A 23918-nucleotide genomic window follows, 5' to 3' on the forward strand; every position below is an offset into this window, starting at 1 on the left:
TTATTTTTGAAAAAACATTTAAGAACATCTCTCAGTCAGTAAAGTCATCCCACCCCCAGCTTTCACCTTCTTTTCTCATTGTTTGAGAAGGCCTACAATGTTTAAGAAAGCTAAAAAGAATGCTTACTGAAGAGCCAGGCAATCCTGGAAGTCCTGGTTCACCCTGCAGGGAAACATGAAATAAATGAAAAGACATAACATAATACAGAACACAACACAGCACAATGCATAACATAACAAACAAAAGCAAAACTCCAAGCATGTTTTCCAACTGCTGTCGTACATTCTTATTTTCAATACCAGCCCGTAATTAATAGATATGAACATGCAATCCCAATTAACTCTGTTTTCCCAGATGAATACTTGCAGGAACTGGTTGTGCTCTGTGTTACTGTGATGCTACACATTGATTTTAATGATATTTAGTGACTTAAAATGAATGATGTACTGGATGCACCAGAGCATAAATTTGAGCTTCAAAAATCTTGTAATTGGTGTACACATACCACACAAATAAACCTTATTGATGCCCAGATCTCTAACAGAGTCTTCAGAATGGATATTCAGGGGCCAAAATGCTTTTGTTTGTTAATGAGGGGAAAAAAAAACCAACCTTTGCAAAAAGAAAAAAAATGAGAAATAGTACCATTTTCCCCAAGTCGTTTTATAGAGCAGAATCACTCTATAAGTGTTTGAAGGACATTGAGATGCTACACCCTCTTCACATGATTTATTGCCATCTAGGTTATCAATTTGTTCCAGCATATTTTTTTTCCAGCAGTGTCCACTATTTATTATGCTTTAAGACTAAGCCTCCAGAAGGTATCTCCTTTACTTTAGGTACTGACTAATGCAAAAATTATCATAGAGCTTCCTTTCACACTCTGTTTATTCATTACTCATGTAGGTCTCTGAATGACCCAACATATCTTTCATGCTATTTCCTCTTAAGGCAGGTTTAATTACGATTTGTTATTTATTTTAGAGTCCATACTATGGCAGAAGGACTGCAGAGACACACATTAGTTGCACTGAAAGTAATGGAGCAAGGAGCTAAACATCTTCTGGAAGCACCAAATGCAGTCACTTCAGAGCTATGGATGAAGAACTCAAGACTGCTCTCTACTGCACATATGCTGGAGCACAAAGATCTTGCTGTTTCTTATCACCACAGTGGATATGCCCTGCTTGTAGGTGCTTCTAAAACCTCACCTATAGCTGTGGAATCTGAGTGGGAAAGTAACAGGAAATAGAGAGATTTGCTTCTGATCTCTGCATTCTTGGATAAGGCTCACTGCCTTATCTGGAGGAGAAAAGGAGAAAGAAAATCCAGAATTGGGCATGCCTTTCCACTCATGCCAAAGAACTAGGTAGGAAATACCAAAACCACAACATCACCTCTAGCAGAGAGGGAAACATAAGGCTGCCCTGGAAACTCTAGCAACTGTAAAATAATGAGGTCAAAATAGCTGCTGAGAGCAGTGAATTATTACTTTGCAGGTAAGAGGGTTGGGCTCATTTGAGTGGCACCTTCTAAGTCAATTCTACATCTCCTGGATCAGAAAACTGGCATCTACACACACATATTGACATTTCTACCCACCTTTCTTATGTGAGGAAGATTTACTGAGCCAAGCTACTCTCTACTTTCTTCTACTCCCACTATGAGGGTTAAACCAAGAGTAGAGGAGCTATAACCAGACACAATTTAACACTCACACCCATTTCAGACTGAAGCAATGGCAGAAAAGTGAAACATTTAAATTCATAAAAGCTTCACTTGTGCACGATGAGATAAATATTAGGCCTGATATTTCCAGCACTGAGAGCCCAAGGAGGAATTAAAAAATGTGTGTCCAAGCCCCTCCCGTGCATCCCATCCCAACTCACCTTTTCTCCTTTGGTCCCACTGGCACCTGGAGGGCCTGGGCTGCCAGCAGGGCCCTATAAACAGGTAAAACAGAGAGAAAAATCTTTGGCTTACACCCTGCAGGTCATCAATTGCAATTCTCTTAAAGTGCAGGAGAAACATAAGACTCTAGGTTTGGGTATCGGCATCACAAACAGTTATGTTCCACTGCACTGGGGTAGGAGCTAATACAACACACAAGGCTGCTTCGGCTCTGCTGTGTAGAGAGGAAGGGGAATAAGGATGGAGATGCCACAACAGTCATGATAACAGCAATTCAATTTCAGCTGGTTCAGAAGGATTGCAATTTGGGGAGTACATCAGTGTCAAACACAAAATTTAGGATAAAATTCAGGCATGAAGATTTGCCCACTGCTAGGTCTAGACATGAAAAAGGAAAAAAAACTTCAGAAAACCACAACTTCTGTAATAGGGTGTCACTTGGAGAAATTGTTCCTTAGACGTAGTAAACAATCAGCATCCACCTTCACATCCCTCTGCAATTTCTCACTTCATCTACATTTGCAGCAAGTATAAACCAGTCCTGCAAACAATGTAATGGGCATAGTGAACATAGTTCATTGTGATTCCAATGCCACATCTAGCACCAAAAAAACATTTCCATCTTATAAGGATAGTGATAAAAACTAACTAGACAAATACTTCTCTGTATAGGGTAAACTGTGGCTGAGGAGCAGAGCAGAGAGAAAGCGATGATTAACTGTCAAATCCCCCTTGGAGAAGCAGAACATTTAGTGCAATAATGTCTATCACCTCACAGAGAGGAAGTTGCAGATTTCACAAAGATTAAGATTGCTAATGACACTATACCTTGCCATCTAAATACAAAAGACACATTTGATATGGAAACAAAAATACTTCCCAACAAAATCAAGTTGAAACTCCTTCTGCTAAAGGAGTGAATGCAAGGCACTTGGGCAGCACGTGTCTGCTGTGCTTGTAAAGCACGTTCAGGTCAGACCCCAGCAGCTGCTTTGTCTGTGTGAGCTGCAGGATCAACCACCTGAAGACGAACTATCCTGAGGATTCGACCTGCAGCTCCTCCACCTCTGCCACTACAAAAACATGCTTCCAGATGGTCCTTTCCAGAGAGGGAAACAGCCAGGGCTAGTGAATAGGATGCAGACACAGAGGCCTGGAGGCTTCAGGCTCATGGGTGGCAATGATTAGCTGCATGGATGTTGGCAAATCACTTTTTAGCCTCTGCTTCTTACTCTGTCCTTTGCTATTTAGACCAGAAGGTCCTTGGGAGTAAAGGATGTTTCTCATTAGGTATCATGCCCTGAGTAATGAAAACATTCTTGTGAGATCTACAGATAGCCGTTTTAGACAAAGCATTATCTGTCTAATCAGCAGAAATGTACTGATCTTTTAGACCATTTTCTGGTTTCATCTTGTCTTAAAAATGTAAATAGTTCCAAGCCTTTCTTATTGAAAACAACCAAATATATTAAATCCAGTTCTCTCCCTTTCATGTTGTGTAAGGGAGAAAAAGTTCATAAAAATCAGGCTTAAACAATGGAATTTTTACATGTGCTTCCTTATGTCTCTAATGAAAATTAAGTCAATCATCTAACCTATCATGTTTAAAGGACTGGCAATTCCTTTAAGTGTATATTGCATTACAATTTAATTCTAAAACCAAACAACAACAACAAAAAAAAGAAAACTGTGCCAGCAAAGATCCTTAGAATGAGGAGTACAAAAACTGCTGATGGAGTGGGGTCCTCCCATGACTCAGCAGCCACCCAGGATAAGTGTCAGTTATAGGGTCAACTTCAACTCATTCCAAAGAAAAGCCTTCAGTTGTTGAGTATTTGCCACATACCTGTTTCCCCTCCACACCTGGCTTTCCAGGGAACCCATCCAGGCCTCGCTCTCCCTGGAAAAAGAGAAAGAACCCCTATAACTCAAATCTGTGCTGTTTTAGGTCACCATTCTGCAAGAGATGTTATCTGCTCCAAGAGTGAGGAATAAGGAGAGAAATTCAAGCCAGCCGAATAGACTAATGTCCCCACATCCGTACTACAAAGTTTGCTGCAACCAGAAGCAGTTGCGTGCTAGCTTTCCACGTTGGCATCCTTCCTCTGCCTGCTGAGGTGGGTTCATGTATACTGGACAAATTGCACCAGGAGAACATCAAACCAGAATAGCTCTTACAAAAATAATGAATCCACAATCCAGCAATAGCTCATTTTTACCCAGTTCAGAAAAACCTTTCATTTTTCACCTTTGCTTTCTGCAACCTGGGGGAACAATTAATCTACTTCTATGTGTCTTGGGCAGTCCACAAGGTCCACTCTATATGAGTTGGACAGTCCACAAGGTCCACAGGCAATCTATCCCACTACTTTATTTTTAATACGAGAAGATATTTTTTTTCCACTGTACCTAAACCTGCCTTTTTCTTGCTACAGTTTGAGACTAGTATATCTTTCCCTAACACCCCACAGAGAACAGACTGTTCCCTTCAGCTTTACAATGGCCTTTTATGTTTTTGAAGACTTATAAAACTCCCCCTTCAAACTTCTGTAGACTAAACAACCTCAATACTTTCAACTTTTCTTCATGGGCATGTTTTTCAGACCTCTGATCATTTTTGTTGCTCTCATTTGTGCATTGACCAATTTTTCCACATCTTCACTGTAGTTAGGTGCCCAAAACTGGACACAGCTGAGGCTAACTTTGAGCAGAAAGATTATTTCATGTTTTATAGAGTATTCTTCTGTTTAAATCCCAGGATAACATTTAATTTATCCTAAACGCCCTTCTGCGGGACAGCTCTTTAATCAGTTGTTCCTAATCTGTAGCACTGTGCAATTTGTTGTCCTACACGTATGAAGCATCCTGTAGCTGCCCCTTCTCAATGTCATCTTCTGCTTTGGGGGATTATGTATTCAAGATCATTCTGAATTCTGACCCTGACCTCCACTGTATTTCCACATTCAAGCTTTACACATTCCATATTTTATAATCCAGGTCCTTGACAGAGATGATGACTACATCAATGACATACTCCTGCTGAACTTCACTTCTCTCTTACAGATTGTGGCCCTTGTCCATGCCTCTTTTATTTAAAATTCTTTGAAATAGGGACTTTCTCTTACTCTGTAAAATGCTTAAACCTCTGTAAAATGAAACACTGATTTTGCCTGGATCCTGCACACACAGCTGAATATAAATTATCAAATACACACATACAGTGCCACTGTTAACATAAATGTGCATGTAAAAACAAATTCTACAAGTACAAGGAGTGACACCAAAATATTAGTTTTACTCTATTTTTTTAATGTTTCAGACATTTTAATTCTGATTACTATCCCACAGGATCCCTGTTAGACCTCTCATTATCTGCAAACCTACACAGCGCTGGATTTAATTAGCTCCTTTTGAACACTACATTGATTCAGCAAGTGAGAAATGGATTTGCAAACCAATGTATTTCTTTTTCCCCTTCAGAAAGTCAATCAGTCTTGTAACATAAATGTTATTTCAAAATTATGTATCCAAGGAATGAAATTAGAGAGACCTGTACCCTACAGAAAGCTGTTGAAAACCAGTGTCAGACATCCAGATCTACTTGCTTTTGAGGTAATAGTTTCCACATTAATGGTTTCCTTTGCACTGACTGAACTACAAGTATCCTGAATTTGAGAGTTTCAGTAAGCAACAGTTTGGTGGATTGCTGACAAAATGTGCAGTGTATTCTCAGAAGAATTTTTAACATCAATACGCTGCAGCAACAAGTACTTCACACATGCTTTTTCAGCTGCCAAAACAGAAAAGTGTCAATGTTCTTAGTGCTAGTAATGGGGGCTGGGAAAGGCAAATGTATTATTTATGCAAATGTATACAATAAAGCTGTTTGAAAACACTTCAAACAATTGTGCTTTCAGTTGTTTCTTCAGAAAAAATATGTCATTATAAACTTTTAAAATTATTTTTTCCATTCTTTAAAAAAGGTTATTTAGAGAAAGTTTTGTGGTTTTTTTTTTTTTTTCCCAAAAGAAAGTGCAAACACAATAAAAGTTTTATTCTCAAATTTTCACTTTAAGACTCCATTTCCTTCTGCTCTACTGTTCTTTTTCTGCTTTTAACCAGTGGAACAAAATGGTGAAGAGTCATAAGCAACCAGGAGAAATCCCAATTCCACAGGAACTTTAGTGATGTTTTCTGACCTCTACCAGTTAGAAAGTGTAATAATTTGTTGGAAAATTTATTCCTCAAGAGCCTGCAGGGCCCTGGGAAAGACTGAAGGAGAGGAAACCCACTGCACAGAGGGACCTGGCAGCAGCAGACCAGCCCTGCTGCCCCTTACACAAGCTTTTCTCCAATACAAGAAAAGGATTTACAGGATAGACACATTTATGCAGCCAAAACAATGCCCCATGTCATGTTGAACTGCTGCACGTGCCTAAATTAACATGTCAAGTATCACATACATATATGGCTTATGTTGGCAGGGAACTGCTTATCTCTGCTGAGTCTGTTCTGGGGTCTACAGTGAGCCCACTGGATGCAGGAGGACACGAGAAATCACTCATGCTGTGCAGTGGCTCTCCTAAGGTGCAGGTGTAACCGATACCACTGGATTTGGGAACCTCACCATAAAACCTCAATATTTACATCTGAGGTCCCAGGATGTAAGAATATATCAGCAAGATGCATTATGGGATATTTAGACTGTTTGTGGTAATAAGGTGCCGATTCAGTTGACCAATACTTAGTGCATGGGCTAGTGCTCTCATCTGATATAATAAACACTTTTCTGCTCAGGCACAAAAAAATGTAGGTTGCGTAGGTGTCAGTATTCAAGTTACAGACTGAAGAGGAGACAAGAAAATATTTGGCCCGCCGAATTTACGCCCCCTGTTTTCACAGTAGTACTGACTGGTAGAAGTTAAAGCAATGGCAGTGGGTGCTCTCAGACCATCATTAAAGCCTGGAAAAAATCAAGGTACAATTGTTGTAGCAGAGATCTGGCTGCTCCAGATGAAAAAAAAAAAAAAAAAAAAAAAGACCTCTAATTGTGCATATCCTTTAAATGAAACAAAACCTAATTCATTTTGTCCCCACTTTAATCTTCCTCTAGCTTAGTCAGCTGCCTGCCCACACACAGCTCCAGCTTCCTCTCTCATCATGGTGATGTCAGAAAGATGGATTTTCTTCCGGGAGCCAAATATTCCAGCAGAGTAGACAAGCTCGCCTCTGGAAAAGCGGCGGAGGCACTGGCCAGACACAACACGCTGAGCCAGTCCTGCAAAAGGCTGAAGCAAAAGCACGAGGAAGATAAAGCACGATCCAGCCTTTTGCTCTAGGTGCACCAGCGAGGATAGATAACACAAAACATGGTTGTGGCTACTTGATCATAAACAGCAAAATGGACACTGGGAACAGACACCTTAACACATGGTAAAGTAAAACACAATATCTCACACTAAGGGTCTACCGATCATTTTTCCCAGTAGGCAAAAGCTTGGCGTAAATCTTTGGGTTTCTTCTGCAAAAGGAGATGGAGAGTGAGAAATGGGAACAAGGCCACGCTAGCAAGCTAATAACTCCCTCCTTTGCACAAACACATATAGCCAGATATCACTAAAGACAGCTTGAACACAGGCAAATCTGCCAGACCAGCACTGAGATATTCCTGTCTCAGGACCAGCTTGAGACATAAACAAGACAGGACATTGCTCAGGGCTGTAAGTTGCTCAGAGCTGGCAAGAAAGGTCCTGCTGCCTGTTTTGCCTGCATGAGAAAAGGGGTGACTTGGGTCCGACTAAGAGTCTGGTGATGCCCCATCTCCAGCTGCTTGCTGGGGTGCAGGAGCGGGCCAGCACCTGGCAGGGACAGCAAAACACATTTTTGATGGCATTTCTGGGGAGCCTCAAGCACCGCCTGGCAGATCCGCAGCAGAAGGGTGTGCACATCTGAGGTCTCTCCGAACACAATGTGCAAACTCAAATAATAAAGGCTTTGTGTCTGCCCAGCTCTCCTTTTAAATGCTTATTCCAGGTATAATAGGCATTTAGCCTCTTTCTTGAATCATAAACATGATTCAAATCCCAGAGAGTCTGTGCTTTGTAAAACAGCTATTCCCAGACAGGAGAGAGCAGAGAAGTGGGAAGCAGCACCAGTTGGATGAAGCCTTTAACATAGAAACTACCTGGTACTTATTACTACTGAGCTTATTATGATGCGAGAAGGCAGAAACATAGGAATTTGGATAATCTGAGCAACTGCAGTGAGATGGGGAAATTCTGGATGCAGACATGGTCAGCAGCAGTCAGTGGCCCTTCATAGCTCTCAGGCGGTGCACACAATGTGGACACCCCACTAGATCTCACCAGTGGCACACTTTCACTCCACTCCTCCTCTCTCTCTCTTCCATCCCTGGGCTACACGCAGACAAGAAGTCTCTAAATGGGTGCTTAGTAGACAGCAGAGACCCATGAAGCCCTCCTGGACACCCATGGGAGGTGATTCCCAGACAGCACTGTGAGGTTCAGCACAGCAAGGAAACTCCATCATCAATGCAGCCCACCCCACCTAACAGGCAAAGGCAAAGAGCAGCCTGGCTTTTCCTAGCATGCAGCAGGAATACCTTGTCTCCTCGTGTTCCCTTTTCTCCTCTTTCTCCTTGTAGACCCTAAAAATAAAAAGCAAGAGATTATAAAGCTCAATCAAAACCAAGGCATAGTTATCTCCTCTAATTAGCCACCAAATCTCTGTGCACGTCTGCACAGTCTATTCAAGTGAACCTCAAGGACATTCTCCGTGTTACCAGACCTCAAAGTTGGCCACAAGCGTGGTCTAAGCAGACTTACAGAGCAGGCATGACCTGCGGGCCCAAGAACGTCTGTAATATTATATCGCCTGCAGACACACAACCCTCCTGCCAACAGCAGTGTGGAGGGACAGGGAACACACCACAGCTGCAGATGGTCTGGAAAACAACCAATGCTCTGCATTTTTCATGTTGCTCATAAACAATGAGGACTTAGGTAGAGGACGGTACTGATGGAAAAACCTATCGCATAAACAAGCAAGAATGCCCATTCCTGGTGGTTTTGGATGAGGTAGCTAGGCAGACAGCAGGTACCTCTGAGAACTGGCAAATGCTAGATAATCCCTGTCCTGAAGGCCCAAGCATATTTTTGAGCTCTGAATCCAACAGCAGTGTTCATCTGGACTGCATAATTCATCTCCTCCCAGGAACACCAGAACCATTTGCTGGGGCTTAACTTGATGAAAGACAGTGATGCTAACACAGGCAATCGACTCAATGGGCAGGAACAGATTTCACCTTCCCCTGGCACGGCAAGCACCTTGTATTTTACCTTTATTGTAGCAACTGAGCAACCAACTAATAGCTACAGGCAGATGAATATGCTCAGTCAGTAGTGAACTCTCTAAAGCTGCCAAAGCTTAAAATGTTTCTTATTCCAATAATACCTTTGTATTTAAACTTCAATTTACTTTATAGCGGAGGCTTACCTCCAAGCTAATGAGAGCTACATGTCTGAGTTTATTCGGTCCTTAGGATGATTTAGATAATTAAGATTTTCAGATTTCAGGCTATGGTTGACTGTGAGCAAACTCTGTACAGACCTATCCATCTCTAACAGCCCAAACCAAGCCTGCACCGATTCCCACACTGCGAAGAAATAACCCTACTATTTCCAAAAAGCAAATAGCAGGAAGTTTAAAAATATGACTCCTTTAATGCACTAATAACTATGAGTAGATGATTATTGCCTTGCTCCTTCCCAACAGCCCAATCCAAATGGCAGTCTTATGATAGAAATGGATAGGACCTTCAGTAATAGTGCATCACGTGAGTGCTTTGCTTCTCACACAAAAAGGAGACTCAAGGAGCAGGAAGGAAGTGTTCTCATAGCTTTGTCCTTTTATCTCATTAATACTGCAAGAATCTATCATATGGGCAGGTAATGCCACCCCCATATTAATTTCATCATCTTCAAGCCTAATACAATTCAGCCTTAGACTGTACAGGGAAATGGCATGCACCTGTCAAGGAAAGAAGTGCTCAAGCTCTTTTGAACACATTGGACCCCTTTGTAGTGAGTTGTAAAGTAAGTCCTCAGCCAGCTCAGGGAAATCTTTCAGTGCATAAGTACATCTGGTATGTCACTAAAGTGCACTGATGTACAGTCATATAGAATCATAACACAGTTTGGGTTGGAAGGGACTTTTGAAGGTCATGTAGTCCAACCCCCTGCAATGCACAGGGACATCTTCAACTAGATCAGGTTGCTCAGAGCCCGGTCCAACCTGACCTTAAATGTTTCCAGGGATGAGGCATCTACCACCTCTTTCGGTAACCCATTTCAGTGTTTCACCACCTGCATTGTAAAAAATGTCTCCTTATATCTAGCCTAAATCTACCCTCTTTTAGTTTAAAACCATTACTCCTTGGCCTGTCACAACAGGCTTTACTAAAAAGTTTGTCCCATCTTTTTTATAAGCCCCCTTTAAGTACTGGGAGGCTGCTATAAGGTCTCCCTAGACCTTTCTCTTCTCCAGGCTGAATAACAGCAACTCTCTCAGCCTGTCCTCATAGCAGAGGTGTTCCATCCCTCTGATCATTTTTGTGGCCTCCTCTGGACCCACTCAAGCAGGTCCATGTTTTTCCTGTGCTGAGGATCCCAGAGCTGGACACAGTACTCCAGGTGGAGTCTCACCAGAGTGGAGTAGAGAGGCAGAATCCCCTCCCTCGACCTGCTGGCCACACTTCTCTTGATGTAGCCTAGGATACAGTTGGCTTTTTGGTCTATGAGCACACATTGTCAGCTCACATCCAGCTTTTCATCCACCAGTACCCCCAAGCCCTTCTCGGCAGGGCTGCTCTCAATCCCTTCATCGCCCAGCCTGTACTGATAGCAGGGGTTGCCCAGACCAAGTTGGGTCCTTAAATCTCAGAAAATCCAATCAGCCTTTGCAACACCAGCTTAAAGGCTGCCTCCATAATTACCAAGGTGAAACCACAAGACAGAGATGCTAACTTGATAGAATCTGATTTATCTTGGTCTTGCTGTCTGTTCATTCAAGGCATGTTTGTCCCCTGAGACCAAAGGCTATTCCCTGACAGTTTTGAAAATATGATTGGAAACTTGCTGAGTATTTTTTCTTGGTGTTATGTTGAAGTTTTTGAGCACCATATAAATGGTGCATCAACACAGACCAAAGCAATTACATTACAGTGGAAGCATCACAAAATCACCAGGTGTTATCTCAGTAATAAAGTAATTTCTACTGACATCTCTTTATCCTGGCTACAGGTCTGTTCTCATTTAAAGAAGTCAGAAGAAACTCAATGAAGTCAAGAAAATGTCACTATTTGGACATAGTACAGGTAAGTGGTCAGACATACCCTATATTGCTTAATAATAAAAAAAATATATAGATGGACAGAACACACTGAAAAAACAGAGGAAGGTTCTAGACTGGTAAAAATTTTACAAGAGCCTTGACTTACCGGTGCACCTACGTAGCCTTTAATTCCTGGAGGACCCTGTTTTCCCTCGGATCCCTGGCAAGTAATTGAGATACAGTAAAATACCAGAAACTGTTTCACATATAAGACCAAGAATAAAATCAGTTATTCAGAAATGTAAGTTGCACTCCTGGGCTCACAGGGGGCTGTTGAGGCTTCTTGACTCTCAGCACTGACACAGAGAGCAGTGTCTGACTTTCCATCTACTTACCTTAAGTGACACCCCAATGTTTTTTTCTGTCCCCAGTGCTCAGACATTATCAAGTTTTATCTTTCTTTCAGTCTTGCCCTACACAAAGGTGAACTGTCCCATGCAAGTTCCTCTACAGGTTATTTCAGAAGTTTTAGCAACATCAGTTGTTGCCTGCCTGTTGTGTGCAGGGTGACTGAGCCCTGTCTTGGCTCCTGAACACAGTGTTGGTGGAACAAAGCACAGGCATACATTGTTGCAAATGTTGTAGCAAAGGCCATATCCCAGCATAAATGAACCACAGATTTCAAAATTATATATTTTGAAGATTAAATGAAAAGAAAGAGATCAGAACTATATTCTCCTATGTTTATTTTCAGTATAAGTGGGAGAAATACAAGGGGATCAGGTACATTTCAGCAGTCCTTCAGCTGGTTGCACACTGACTCTCTCCCTGGAGAAGGTAAACTGAAACAGAGAGCACTCTCACTGTGTGCTTTTCTGTGTCTTACAATGCCTGCAAATGGTCTGGATCCTCAGCTGAACAGGCTCAGCCCTCAGAGCCATCCTATGGAGAGAGCCTGGGCCTGAAAATTTGACCATGAGAACTGGTTTGGCATCCTATATCATCTATTTGACTAATTATATTCTTAGTTATCTCACTTCCCTTTCCCCCCTCCCCTCATCTGGTTAACTCCTGTATTGGGTAGCTGTAGTGGATAAGGCTTCAAAAGAGATCAAGATTTCATTTTTAAATCATTTCTACATTTCATATTAATAGATGTTTTTTATTTAAAAAGAGATAATTAAAAATGCAAGATGTGTTTGCAATGAATTATTAGCAGAACTGACACTTTTTTGTCGCAATGCAAGCGCCCAGGAAGCTGGTCATGTCACACCACTGTTTACACTTGCCTTAGCCCAAATGACATTGTCATTTGGAGCAGTCAGTTAAGCACTGACTTGGCAGACTGGCTGGAATGTACTTGGCTAGTGTTTCACCACTGCTTTACGGAGTGCATTGCCAAAACTGTTCCTTCCCTCTGCCAGAGAGGACTTGACTTGTTAAAGCAGATAAAGCTGATCCCTGAAGCTTGTGAGCAGCTCATCAGCCCAGCTGTAAAGTGGTTGAACCTGTGCTAAGTTTGCAAGCAAACCACATGGCAAACTCAGGAAGGGGGGAGATTCACAAACAGGTTAAGAAGAGCTGGGTTTAAGCACAAGTAAAGGTGGCTCTGGGATCTCCACATCAGGCATCTGAGGACCTCTGCAAAGCAAGAAGTGGTGCAACTCCTCTAATGGCAGAGGGAGAGCAGCATGCACTTAAATCTCTCCTTTCAGCCTGCAGAAAAATACTACTATCAAAGTCTAGGCAAAGCCCCTACAGAAACAGAGGCCAGCTCCAAGTTGTCCAAATTATCAAAGTCCAACTCAGTACCATTACATAAAACATGGTTATAATACTCAGCAAAAGTTATAGCTAGAGAAACTGGGTTTGTCTGGACGAGAAGACTTGCTGATCCCACTCGAGGTCTGTGCTGAGATCATGTCTGGTAAACCAGAGAAGTATGAGACCTTCGACAGCTGAAGCAAACAAGGAAATTTGTCAAAATGAAACTCTTACCTAATGCTTTATATTTCAAAGGCTTGATTTTTTCCCCTCTCCCTGTTTTTTCTATCAAGTGCAGATAACTCAGTTCAGATGGAAATGCTATAGCTATGTCAGTGCCATAGCAATGATAGCCACAAAAAATTTCGTTAACCTTTTATTAAAGATACAGGGAAAAAAAAAAAAAAAAAAGAAGGAAAAGGTCGAATATTTGTTGCAGAATTTTATAGGCTAAAAGGCCTGGTCTCAAAAATTCAACCTTTGTTTCACTGCTACAATATACAGTGAGGGACCTGGGCTATGGCCTTTTTTCTCTGGACCCACTTACCATTTAAATTAACCTGCCAGGTCCCACATACTTATGTGGGAGGTTTCTCCACTGACCAGTGGATGTTTCTTGCCATCTCAGCCCACCATGGCATGTTCCATAACCAGAAGCTCCAACACTTATTAGCACAAGGCTGACATTGACAGCTCTTCTTTGCTTCCACCAGCTCATAGCCAGCAAGATCATACATCCTTCTTGGTGAGAAATGAAGTTTACCCACCAAGTTTGATGAAAAACAAAAAAAACCACAAACACCAAAAACCCCATACATTTTGATGATGAAGACACTGAGCTAGGAACAATCTCCCCTGGAGACTTCACTGAGCAGCAAAAGCAGTAAAACCAGGGATGACATACCGAGGCCATTTCATTCCTGTAACCCATACATGCACTTTAATGGGCTCATCATCTGTTACGGTACCTCTGTGGATTGAAGCCCTATTACCAGAAGTCTGTAGGACCCTTATCTGTGCTACTGGAAGCTTAACACAATTAATGAGGTCTGTAAAAGCTGCAAGGCACCTCCTTCAAAGAAGTTCTGGAAATTCCCACTGAGGCAAAAGACTGGAAATCCCTCAGTCAAGCACATAAATAGGGGGCTGAATTTCCTGGGGTGCACATACAGCTGCTGAGTGTGCATTGCACTTGCCTGGCTTGATGCAAATCAAGATGGATTGAGCCAGGAAGGACCACAACCCAACCAACCAGAGAAACTGCAAAGTGGCTCTCCATGGAGCCTGTGGTAGTGCCCAGAGCCACTGTATTGATGCTGATGATAAAAATAAAAATACGTGATCTGGCATAAAACAATCATTACAACAGTAATTGTAGATGTGACCTCTCTGCCAACTCCGCCCACCTCTACAGATCTCGTTCCACACTGGTGAGGTCGTTGGGCTTTATGCCAGGGAGTAAAGGAGTGTGGATTCATATTTTAAAGCCCTGTCATCAAAGTCATGATTGTTCCTTAAAACATCTCAGGCCAGAATCCAGCTCAAGGACACTGCATATAGCCAGCGCATTCACTGAGGTAAATAAAAGTCACTGAAAGCACATGATCATTTTATATTTAGCCACTGTAGCTGAGAGGCTGGGTTTAGCCAAGCTCACCTCTTCCCTGAGAGCACTTGGCACTGTCTAGTCAGATGTCTTTAGGTCCAGCCCCACCAGCACCTATCCTGCCCAGCACACAGTGCTGAACTTCTATTCAGCATTGTCTCCTTACTTGGCTGAACAATATGTGCCCGATGTGGGAAATACAGAGCATTTCCCAGGATCAAGCCCTCCTGGAAATAGATGTAGATGCCTCATTTCAGCTTGGTTTGTAAAAGCTTTTCAAAGCAAGGGTGAGGAACTTCATACCACGAGGAGCATCATATAGTCTACTGGGTTGCAATTCCACTACGGGAAACATGTAGGACAGAGAGAAAATATGTAAATAGATATTTATATGATAGAAGAAATGAAGCTGACAGGCTTTTGTGCATGAGGAATCCAGTTCATTTCATCCACTCCCAAATCCCACTGAAGGAGAAAACAATATCCAGAGTGCCTCCACTTAGTTCAGCCCAGCCCTGCTTTGCAGCTGTCATTTATCCCCTGCTGAACATGTTGCCATGCAGCTTCCACAGTCAACCCCTTCGTGTTGCTGAAGGCAATATGGCTCCCACAGAGAACCGTGGGATGGCTGCCAAGTATTTCTGCTAATCCACAAGCACACCATTAGTTCCAATACCCTCCGGAGGAGACTTTAGGAAATGATGAACATTTCCCTCTATGAAAAGAAAAGACATTTTGAAGAAAGGGCCTCTCCATAGCTGAGGAGCCCAGAAGGACCTATATAAATTAAATGCTTCATTAATTTAATTCTCTCTAGACAGAGCCAAGTGACAATCAGGACTACATCTGGAAAGGTGTTCAGGTACTTAACTCCTATTTGAGGACAAAGGCATCGGTGAACTCAGTGAGAGGTTTAGATGACTAGATATGGCTCTTCCAGGAAGATGTGGTGCTCAAAGGTCTTTGCTTGTACAGGAACAGAACTGGGTGAAGTAAATCTGGGCAATCGGTCTGTTGGCCTTGCAGCACCTTTCATAGGCTAAGCTAAACTTGCTGTGCATGATGCCCCTGAAAACACACTTGTCAATCTAGTGTGCCATCTTATTTTTGTGTTATAACAACAAGACTGAAACTACCTGAGGGGTAGTTATCCCCTCAGTAACCAGGGAACAAGGCAAGGAGAGTTGAGACTTTGAAAGGAGGTTAAAGAATTGCTCATGAGAAGGGCTTCAGAATTTAGGCACATTTTTGACACAGCTGGTCTCACCAGATCTCCATTTAGAAGCACCTTATTTGAAGAAAACCCAGTGGTATAAGCATTGTCTCGAGTTCTGTATCATTATGCCACTGTCTACTGGTGCAAAAGTAAAGCTCCCAAAACAGGCAGAAACATCCAAGCCAGGATCTCTCCATGATTATTTTATTTTTCCAGTTGTAGAGTAGGGATAATAATTCTCATCTGCATTTTTGTGAGAGTTGGGAAGGCTTACTGAAGACATGAAGCAAGGCTTATGTGCCCCAAAACATGTTCTCTCCACCTTCTCCAGCTATGCTGTTGATTGAACAAAAAGTATTTCTTCTTTTTACATACCTTGCCTAATTGCTGATACCTTAGCAGAGTCCTGATGAAAATGAGCATTTTGAGTTTCTTCATTCACCAGTGAGAATATCAAAAGTCATAAACAAAAAGTAATTCAAGCAATCCACACATATAAAAAGTCACTTAAAAAAATGCCCGCCCATGAAAAGAAGAAATGGAAAGCTTACCTTTGGACCTGCTGGCCCAGGCAGTCCAAAAGCTCCTGGCTGTCCTGCTTCACCCTGCAAGTAACAGCAATATCAGTGGTAAATGCTAATGCTTTATATATAAAGGCTGCGATGGCTCAAAACAGTCATTACATACAGCTTTAGAAATGGAAGTTCCAATATCTACAGTCCTGAGTACCATTATCCAGGGATCTGAAAGTTTGCATTGTGCTTTCTTCGCAAAAAATAAAAGCAGGAAGAGACAAACTGAAAACTGAAGCGGATATTTATCTGCTCTTCAAACACAACCACCTAAGTAGCGAGAAATTAATTCCCTAAGTTGTGAACAGCTTGCACTGACTACAGTCTACAAACATGGATTCCTTGGAGATAACATGATGTATTTGTTCTCGAATAGTGACCTTTCAGTGCAATAAATACATCCTATAAGAAATTCTGCAAGCCCAAGTATGTCACTGTCCAATCCCAGGCCATGCCACGTGTGATGTGATGGAGTTGCATCAGTTCTGGAAGCTGTACTGAAAAACTATCACAGTTTTTCCAAAGAGGGACAAGTGTGGCACAAAGCAGAAACAGGATGTAAGTAACAGGAAAAAAAACTTTTCTGCTGTATATCACTACTTTTGTGTATGCCTGCCCTTCCAAAGTCCTTTCCCCAAGTTCCTCCCCAGTCGCCACCAAATGACTGCCACAAAGGGACAGTGAATGAGATGATAAAGTTCCACCATCGGGATGAAGATAATTCAAAGGGATGGTGATCAAGCAGGGGAAAGGACGGAAAGCTCTAAACCACACATATAAGAAACTGGAAAAGGTGTTTGTGGTTTTATGCTTCAACTGTAGTCCTCTTAAAGGCAATATTTGGTATGCTGCATTCTTCTGTGAGCTAACCCTGCACCTCTTCCTTTGCTCTTAGCTTTTAGCAGTGCACAAGAGGAGTTCATGTCCTTGCTTCTGTGACCAAGACACCTATTTCTCTAACCCCTGTCTGTTGTAGAAATGCAAGATAGTCCCTTGCACCCCATGCCATCTCCACTATCTGATGACTCTTTGCCAGACTTAAAACAAACGGCCAGGCTCTGCAGCTGCAGCTATTAACCAACACAGCCGCAGCAGCGGGTCCCAAACCACAGGCTGCCACGACTGCCCCGCTTCCCATCTTAATGAATGGTAACAGAGCTGTCCCAAGAGCCTCTCAGGATGGCTAATCCATAGGACACCTGCCATCGCTGCAAATGTGCGAGGGAGAGTGTTGAGGCTCTTAACCTCCTACCATTTGTTTCTGCTGCTCCTAAAATGGCCATACAAATCCCCAAGACATATTCCACTCAATATAGATTGATTTCCACTGCCTGCCTTGCACTGAAAAGCAAGGATTACACGGGAGAAACAAAAAGGCTTACGGCTTCTCCTTTTGCTCCATCCTTCCCAGGGGGGCCAGGTAAGCCCAGGGACCCCTGTAACAACAACAGAATTCTCATCAGCACAATATTAACACCCATTGTAAGTGCAAGGACTGGAGTAAAGCATCAAGACAAGAATAAGGAATGAGGACAATCATTTCAAAGCAAACATTTATTTACAGTCTCTGGAGGAGCTGCTGCTGACATTAACACACTATGGTCGACTGATGAGCTGTTAATGAGAAACTAGGCACCCCTGGCCACTTAAATGAGTTAAGAATAAATTAATATAAAAGCTCTGCAGCTAATTAGATACGTAACCCTTGAGTCATCTTAATACCATCTCCCCTCAGCCTCTCTGTCCACCATTCCATTGCCTCAAAAAACTGGTGTTTTGTAACTAAATACTAATTTTATTTTATTCTTTTTTTACTCCTTGCTTGTACAGCATCCATCCCAAAGCTCAGAAACCTTTAGGCACAGCTATAATGCACATAAGTAATCAGCCTAAAAGCAAACAGAAAAGAAGCCTTTGAAAAACTCAAGCAGTCCTCAGGAACTACCCTGGCCATCAGGATGCAGGTCTTAGAGCTGTGAACGTACAAAGCTGTAGAAAGCAAAGAAACAGAAAACCAGGCACCACGTTTTAAATCTTCCTATGCACCAGGACAAAAGGAACTAAATATGTTGAGGTTGGCAGCACCACAGTTAATGGGGACTGAAGCAAATGAGGGGAAAAGGCAAGTTTTGCTGCATGCAGCTGGCAATTTAAAGAACAAATAAGAGAATGGAAAGACAATAGACACACAACAGGCAAGCCAATGTGCACAGTGAGGAACTGGCTTGGTATTTTTACTTCTAGGCACTGCAGCACTTTCTTTTTAAGTGTATTGTAAAAAAGGCTCAAATGAGAAACAGACATGGGCACTGCAAACTGTCATGCTGGGCTCTGATTAAACTGAGCTGGTTTGCTGAGTATTACTTGGAGGAGGATCTTGCCTTCCAGTCCTGAACATTTGTTATTTCACAAGAGGTGGAAAAAGTTTAAATTCCTAAAATCCCTCCCATAAATGTTGTTTAAGGCATATCTGACAAATGTGTCCAAAGTAAATGCTAGTTGACAGAGCAAGCTTGGTGCAGGATAATTTTGTTTTATTTTCTAAAATAATGACACAGTAAGCAGATAGAGATTATCTGAATCCAAAAGTTATTATATTTGGTGCAAGAAAGGACATGATAATCTTTGGCCTTCCATGTCTTATGTTGAAGAAACACTGGTGCTTCTGTCTGTGGAGGCATTAGCACTGAGTTCTGTTCTGTTTCATTCTTCTACTCTGTTTTGGAGTTTTACAATGTTTACACAAAGTCCATGCCCTTGAGTTCTCCACACATTTGTCAAATGTGGATGAGCATCATGAATAGGTTTAAAGATTTTAAGGTGCAACTTGCTGAAAAATAGTATAACAGCATAGTCTCCTTTTCTTAATACCTTGTTAACACAAAACAAGAAAACAGAGGTAAAACAAAAGACTTAAAAGAGGGTCTGTTTTCATTAGCCTTCCACAATAGTTAAAACTTAACTTTTCACAGTATAATTAATGAAGACTCGGACTTACTTTTTCTCCTTTATCCCCTTTCAGTCCAGGAAAGCCAGGAGGACCTTCTTCACCCTAAAACACCAATGGAAAATATACCTCATATGAAATGCCGTATGATTCTGTGGTATATTTGTGTACTTTAGACAGCACAGTTTTCACCTGTTGAGAGTTGAGGCCAGCTTCTCCACCTTGCTGTAATGATGCTGTTCTCAGTCACCTGTAACTTGCCCATATTTGAACAGGTTCATTTTCAAATTTCCATTCTTCCTCTGGCTGATCCCTCCTTTCCCTCCTTTTTTGTAAACACCATCCAAACCCAGCCTTTTTCCAAGAACAAGATTAGAAACCTATACTTGTTAAATAAATTTGAAGCATAGAAACATTTAACTGAGAAACTCTCATGTTGCCACATTTCAAAGCATAGGGACTCGAAATTTGGCATGGCCAACTTACTGCCACGCCAAATTTCCAATAGCATGGAAATTTTTGGAAAAACACAAACATGGGAATTTTTTCCCCTTTACCTGCTCATATCAGTCAAAAATGTAACCTTGGAAGCTAATCCATTCAGGCCTTATCAGTAGGTACTTCTCATAGTCAACAGCTAACTTCACCAAAGATTTAGAGCCGGTTTCAGTCAGAGTTCTGTGAACGGAGCAGGACTATGCCCGTTGCTGTGGGGTACTTGGCTGTGATCCAGCAGCCTGCCTATGTCTGTCCTGCATGTTCGTGCTCTGACTGATGGCACCCAGGTTCCAGCATTGCTGGGTTTTACAGGAGGTGTGGCATGAGTCCTTCAATGGACTGTTACCAGTGCCTCTGCTACCTGAAACAGTGGACATCCATACGTGGGATGTAAAGCCACTAGCATTGCTGGCAATTGATGTGCCACAAAGCAAAGCTAAGTGACTGAGAGATTTTTCCCCACCTGCTTTTGTAAAAATGTAAGAACATAGAAGAATCCTATTGAAAGAGCGTTAAAGTGGCTAAGCAGTTGATGCACAAATTTCTAAGTTGCCTGTATATACATATGGACTACTACAGATTTAGATAAATTCAGGCCAAATTCTGCCATTCTCAGTCTTCTTTGTGGTGTTTGTTTCCTGCATGAGTAGTCCAGCAGACTTAGATGGATGTATTCCTAGGGCAAGGTTCTAGTCAATGTCAGACAGTATGACAAAATCTGGACTTATTTATTTCTAGGTATATTTGGCACTTAAAGGTTAATAAAAGACAGTATCTGGAAAGTTTCTATACTGTATATGCAAATTGAAGTCATTAGATACTTTTATAATCACATTTCTTGCTAACTGAACCTTCACGAAGCACTCTGTCTAGAATTTGCAATGCAGCTAGTGGTAAAAATCAGATCTGCTGTATTTGAATGGCTCCCTAATGAGACAGAAAACCCATCAAATAGCAAATGTGATTTTTAAGGAAATCGTTTGCTCTAAGAGGTCAATATAACTTGAAGGAACTGCTGTTCCATGGCAAAGTGTGCACCATAGGTAGGAGAACAATTTGTGTCTTTTCTATGCAAAGTAAGAATATGGTTAATTAGCTTCTTTTCTTCCCCCCCACCCCCATGAAGGAGCAACTCCTTGCACAGCTGAACAAATTAATCAGAGCATCAGTCAATAAGTTTGATGCACAGCACTCAGAGTCATTCATACTGGACCTTGTGAGGTTTCAAGTCCAAACTCCCACACAAAGCATCATCAACAGTGAATTCAGAGCAAGTTGTTCAGCGTTTATCCAATTTGGTGTTGAAAATCTCCAACACTAAGGTTACCTCTTTCCCCACATACAAATGGAAACTTGCTTCCTAGGCCAATAGCATCCCAGGAAGAGAAAATGGCTTTTTGTTTTCCCTTTTTTTTTTTTTTTTAATTAACTAAAGCAGTGTGATTTTATCCTTTTGACTTTTAACAGATCTCATGCAGCTGCCTACAAAGAAGTGAAGCCCAGAGCAGATCCGTTGGCCCTCACAGCCAAGAGGCTGCATGGGCATTTGCAGGAATGTGCCCAGCTTGGTGACCATCCGTGCCAGAGACAGCTGGTCAGCCTGGACTGCCACCCACTGACCAGGGTCACCAAGCAGGGAAGAAGGGCTTCAGAAATGCACCGTGCTCTGGGAATATGTGATCCAGCAAGGCCCAGCATTACAAGGAGCTCACTAAAGACATTTTCTTCACCTGTTTCAACTGCCATCACCTCTGTCCTGCTGCATAACCTGAAGCACCACATGTCACACACCAGCCTGGCACAGAGCTGGAAATAAAGCTACAGAGTTTTGCCTGCTTGCAGTAGAAATCTTCTAGTATTCACCAGCTTTAGCAGTTCTTCCCAAAGGAGAAAACTGCACAGAAGCAACCTAGGCTCTAGAGACAGGTTTAACATCTCCTGGGGAACCACCACTGAGCCCCACCAGACTACAGAATGGAAAGGGCTGCTACTTCTGCTCGTTCCACTGAACCCCCATTAACCCTGGTCAGATGCTTTGTTTGCCTCACTGAGCAGAAAAACCTGTCAGGCTAAGGGTAGGTTCAGCAGATGTTTGAGCCTTAGTAAAAGTACAAGAAGAGACTGTGTTGCCTGTGTCAAAATGCTCACGTTCACGAAGTAAACTGCGTAACCTACAGGAGTGAGCAGCAGAAAACAGCAGAAAGCACAAAAGCATCGGTGCTGCTGTTCTTGCATAGTGCCAAAGTAGCCGTGACAGACAGGGATGGAAAAGCATCCAACAGCTTGCACTCTCAGCTCACAGCCACTTGCCAAAACCCCCACAGAGGATGCAGCTAACTGGATCAGAGTCCTCTTGCCAGAGCAATTTACTTCATCAAGCAACTTTTTTTTTTTTTTTTAACTACCTAACCTCATGAACTGCATTGCAGAACAATCACCTTTTCACTTGCCCACCAGATTTTTTTCATCAGGTAAAATCCCAAGCATTGTGCTCAGCATGTTTCTCAGACCTAGGGGCGTGCTGGTGAACCCAAAAGGTGTCTGTTCCCTCCCCTCAACCCCTCCAGTTAGGTCAGTTGGGTTAGCAAAAGAGCTCACCTCTCTCTCCAGCACTTGTGGATTGAGGGGCTCTGCCAGGGCATCTATCCTGGAAAACTCTCTCTAAAGCCAGGGAAAGTTGCAATTAGAGTATGACAAAATTGGCCAAAGAAGAAATCACAGGGGCCTGAAACAACATTGTTCAAGAGGAGTTCTTGCTGGGGAGGTTACAGCTCCAGAAATTAGGCTCAAAAGGAAGGCAGATGATTTTCCTGAGTGCCTTCCCTTTTCCAGACTCATGAGTGTGCTGTCTTTCTCTTATCCACTGGAAAGCCAGCCACTACGTTTAGTTTCATCCTCTGTGCTGCACAGCCAGTGGCCTTTAATTGAACATTTCCAACAAAGTTAGCAAGAGAATAAACACCTCCATTAGCTCACCGTTGACAAAATATTTGTCAAAAGAACCTAGATTTGGCAAGCTGCCCTCTGATCTAAAGCAACCAGAGGACTTTTCTTGCAATATGGTTGTGAAGTGCAGTTGGTCACACAGAAGCAGATATCACTGAGCAAGAGAAGCAGGAGGGTACTGCAAGCACTGAAGTTATATCCTGACACAGACTGTGAATATACAGAGGTTATGTAGTGCACAGGTAACTACATATTTCTACAAATGCCATTTTTTGCCTTTCAGTAGTTCTTCTACAATTATTTACTTGCATTACAGCAACGCCTCATTTGTTCCCTGCTTGGGTCACTCTGCTGGACACTGTATGAATAAATATTAAATGACAGTCACTACGCTCCATAGCTCAGTTTAAAACTGCAAGCAATGTGTAAATATAATACAGAAATAGCGGAGACAGAGAGACAGTGAAATAGCTGCCAAGCAGACATGGTCTGAAAGTGTGCTGGGCTGAAGGATCCAGGCACCACAGTGGGAAAATGGGCAGTCTTTGGCAGCTGGCATCAAGCCCTGGGGAAGAAAAGCTTATGGCATTCCTTGCACCAAGGCCAAACCTGGTTGTGGCACTGAGTGGGATAAAAATAATACTATATACCCACAGGCTGGCTGCATTCCCAGCTTCAACACAATGAGATTCTGGTGGTGACATGTAAACCACACCTATCTGTTTATGCCACACATTTCTACTGCCACCCATCTACTTTATGGATATCTGAACCTTGAAGACTGTCCCTTTCTGGAGAAACATCTGGATCAGAATAGGAAGGTAACAAGGACCAGGCTCTCCAGGAAACTGGGAAGAAGCAGCAAAGGCAGAAGAGGAGGGCAACAGAGTATAGTTTCTAAGGCAGCTTCCTTTAGGCTTAGCCAACACTTTCTGGAATAGTTTTATGCTATAGGTAAGGTGACCTATGGCTTTCTTGTCAATAGTTTTGTGGAAAAAAACTTCAATGTGTAGGTAGTTGTACCTGTGAGGAAGTGCATTAACAAATGTGGCAGCTGGGCTTAGGAAATTCCTAAAATACTGAATACTACAAGCTCTAAGGATGTA

The 23918-nt window shown here is 42.3% G+C and overlaps 1 protein-coding gene across 1 annotated transcript in view; it reads right to left on the reverse strand.

Moving 5' to 3' along the window:
- COL22A1 (collagen type XXII alpha 1 chain) overlaps positions 1-23918 on the reverse strand; it is a 219672-nt gene that overhangs the window by 95146 nt on the left and 100608 nt on the right. The window contains exons 12-19 of the mRNA XM_074860265.1: positions 17804-17857; positions 16401-16454; positions 11430-11483; positions 8535-8579; positions 3759-3812; positions 1891-1944; positions 1173-1184; positions 128-163 (exon numbers count right to left, since the gene is read on the reverse strand). Coding sequence (XP_074716366.1) covers positions 128-163; positions 1173-1184; positions 1891-1944; positions 3759-3812; positions 8535-8579; positions 11430-11483; positions 16401-16454; positions 17804-17857 — 363 coding nt within the window. The remainder of the gene's footprint in view (positions 1-127; positions 164-1172; positions 1185-1890; positions 1945-3758; positions 3813-8534; positions 8580-11429; positions 11484-16400; positions 16455-17803; positions 17858-23918) is intronic.

Source organism: Strix uralensis, chromosome 1 (assembly GCF_047716275.1).
Source record: "Strix uralensis isolate ZFMK-TIS-50842 chromosome 1, bStrUra1, whole genome shotgun sequence".
NCBI classification, from domain to species: Eukaryota; Metazoa; Chordata; class Aves; order Strigiformes; family Strigidae; genus Strix; species Strix uralensis.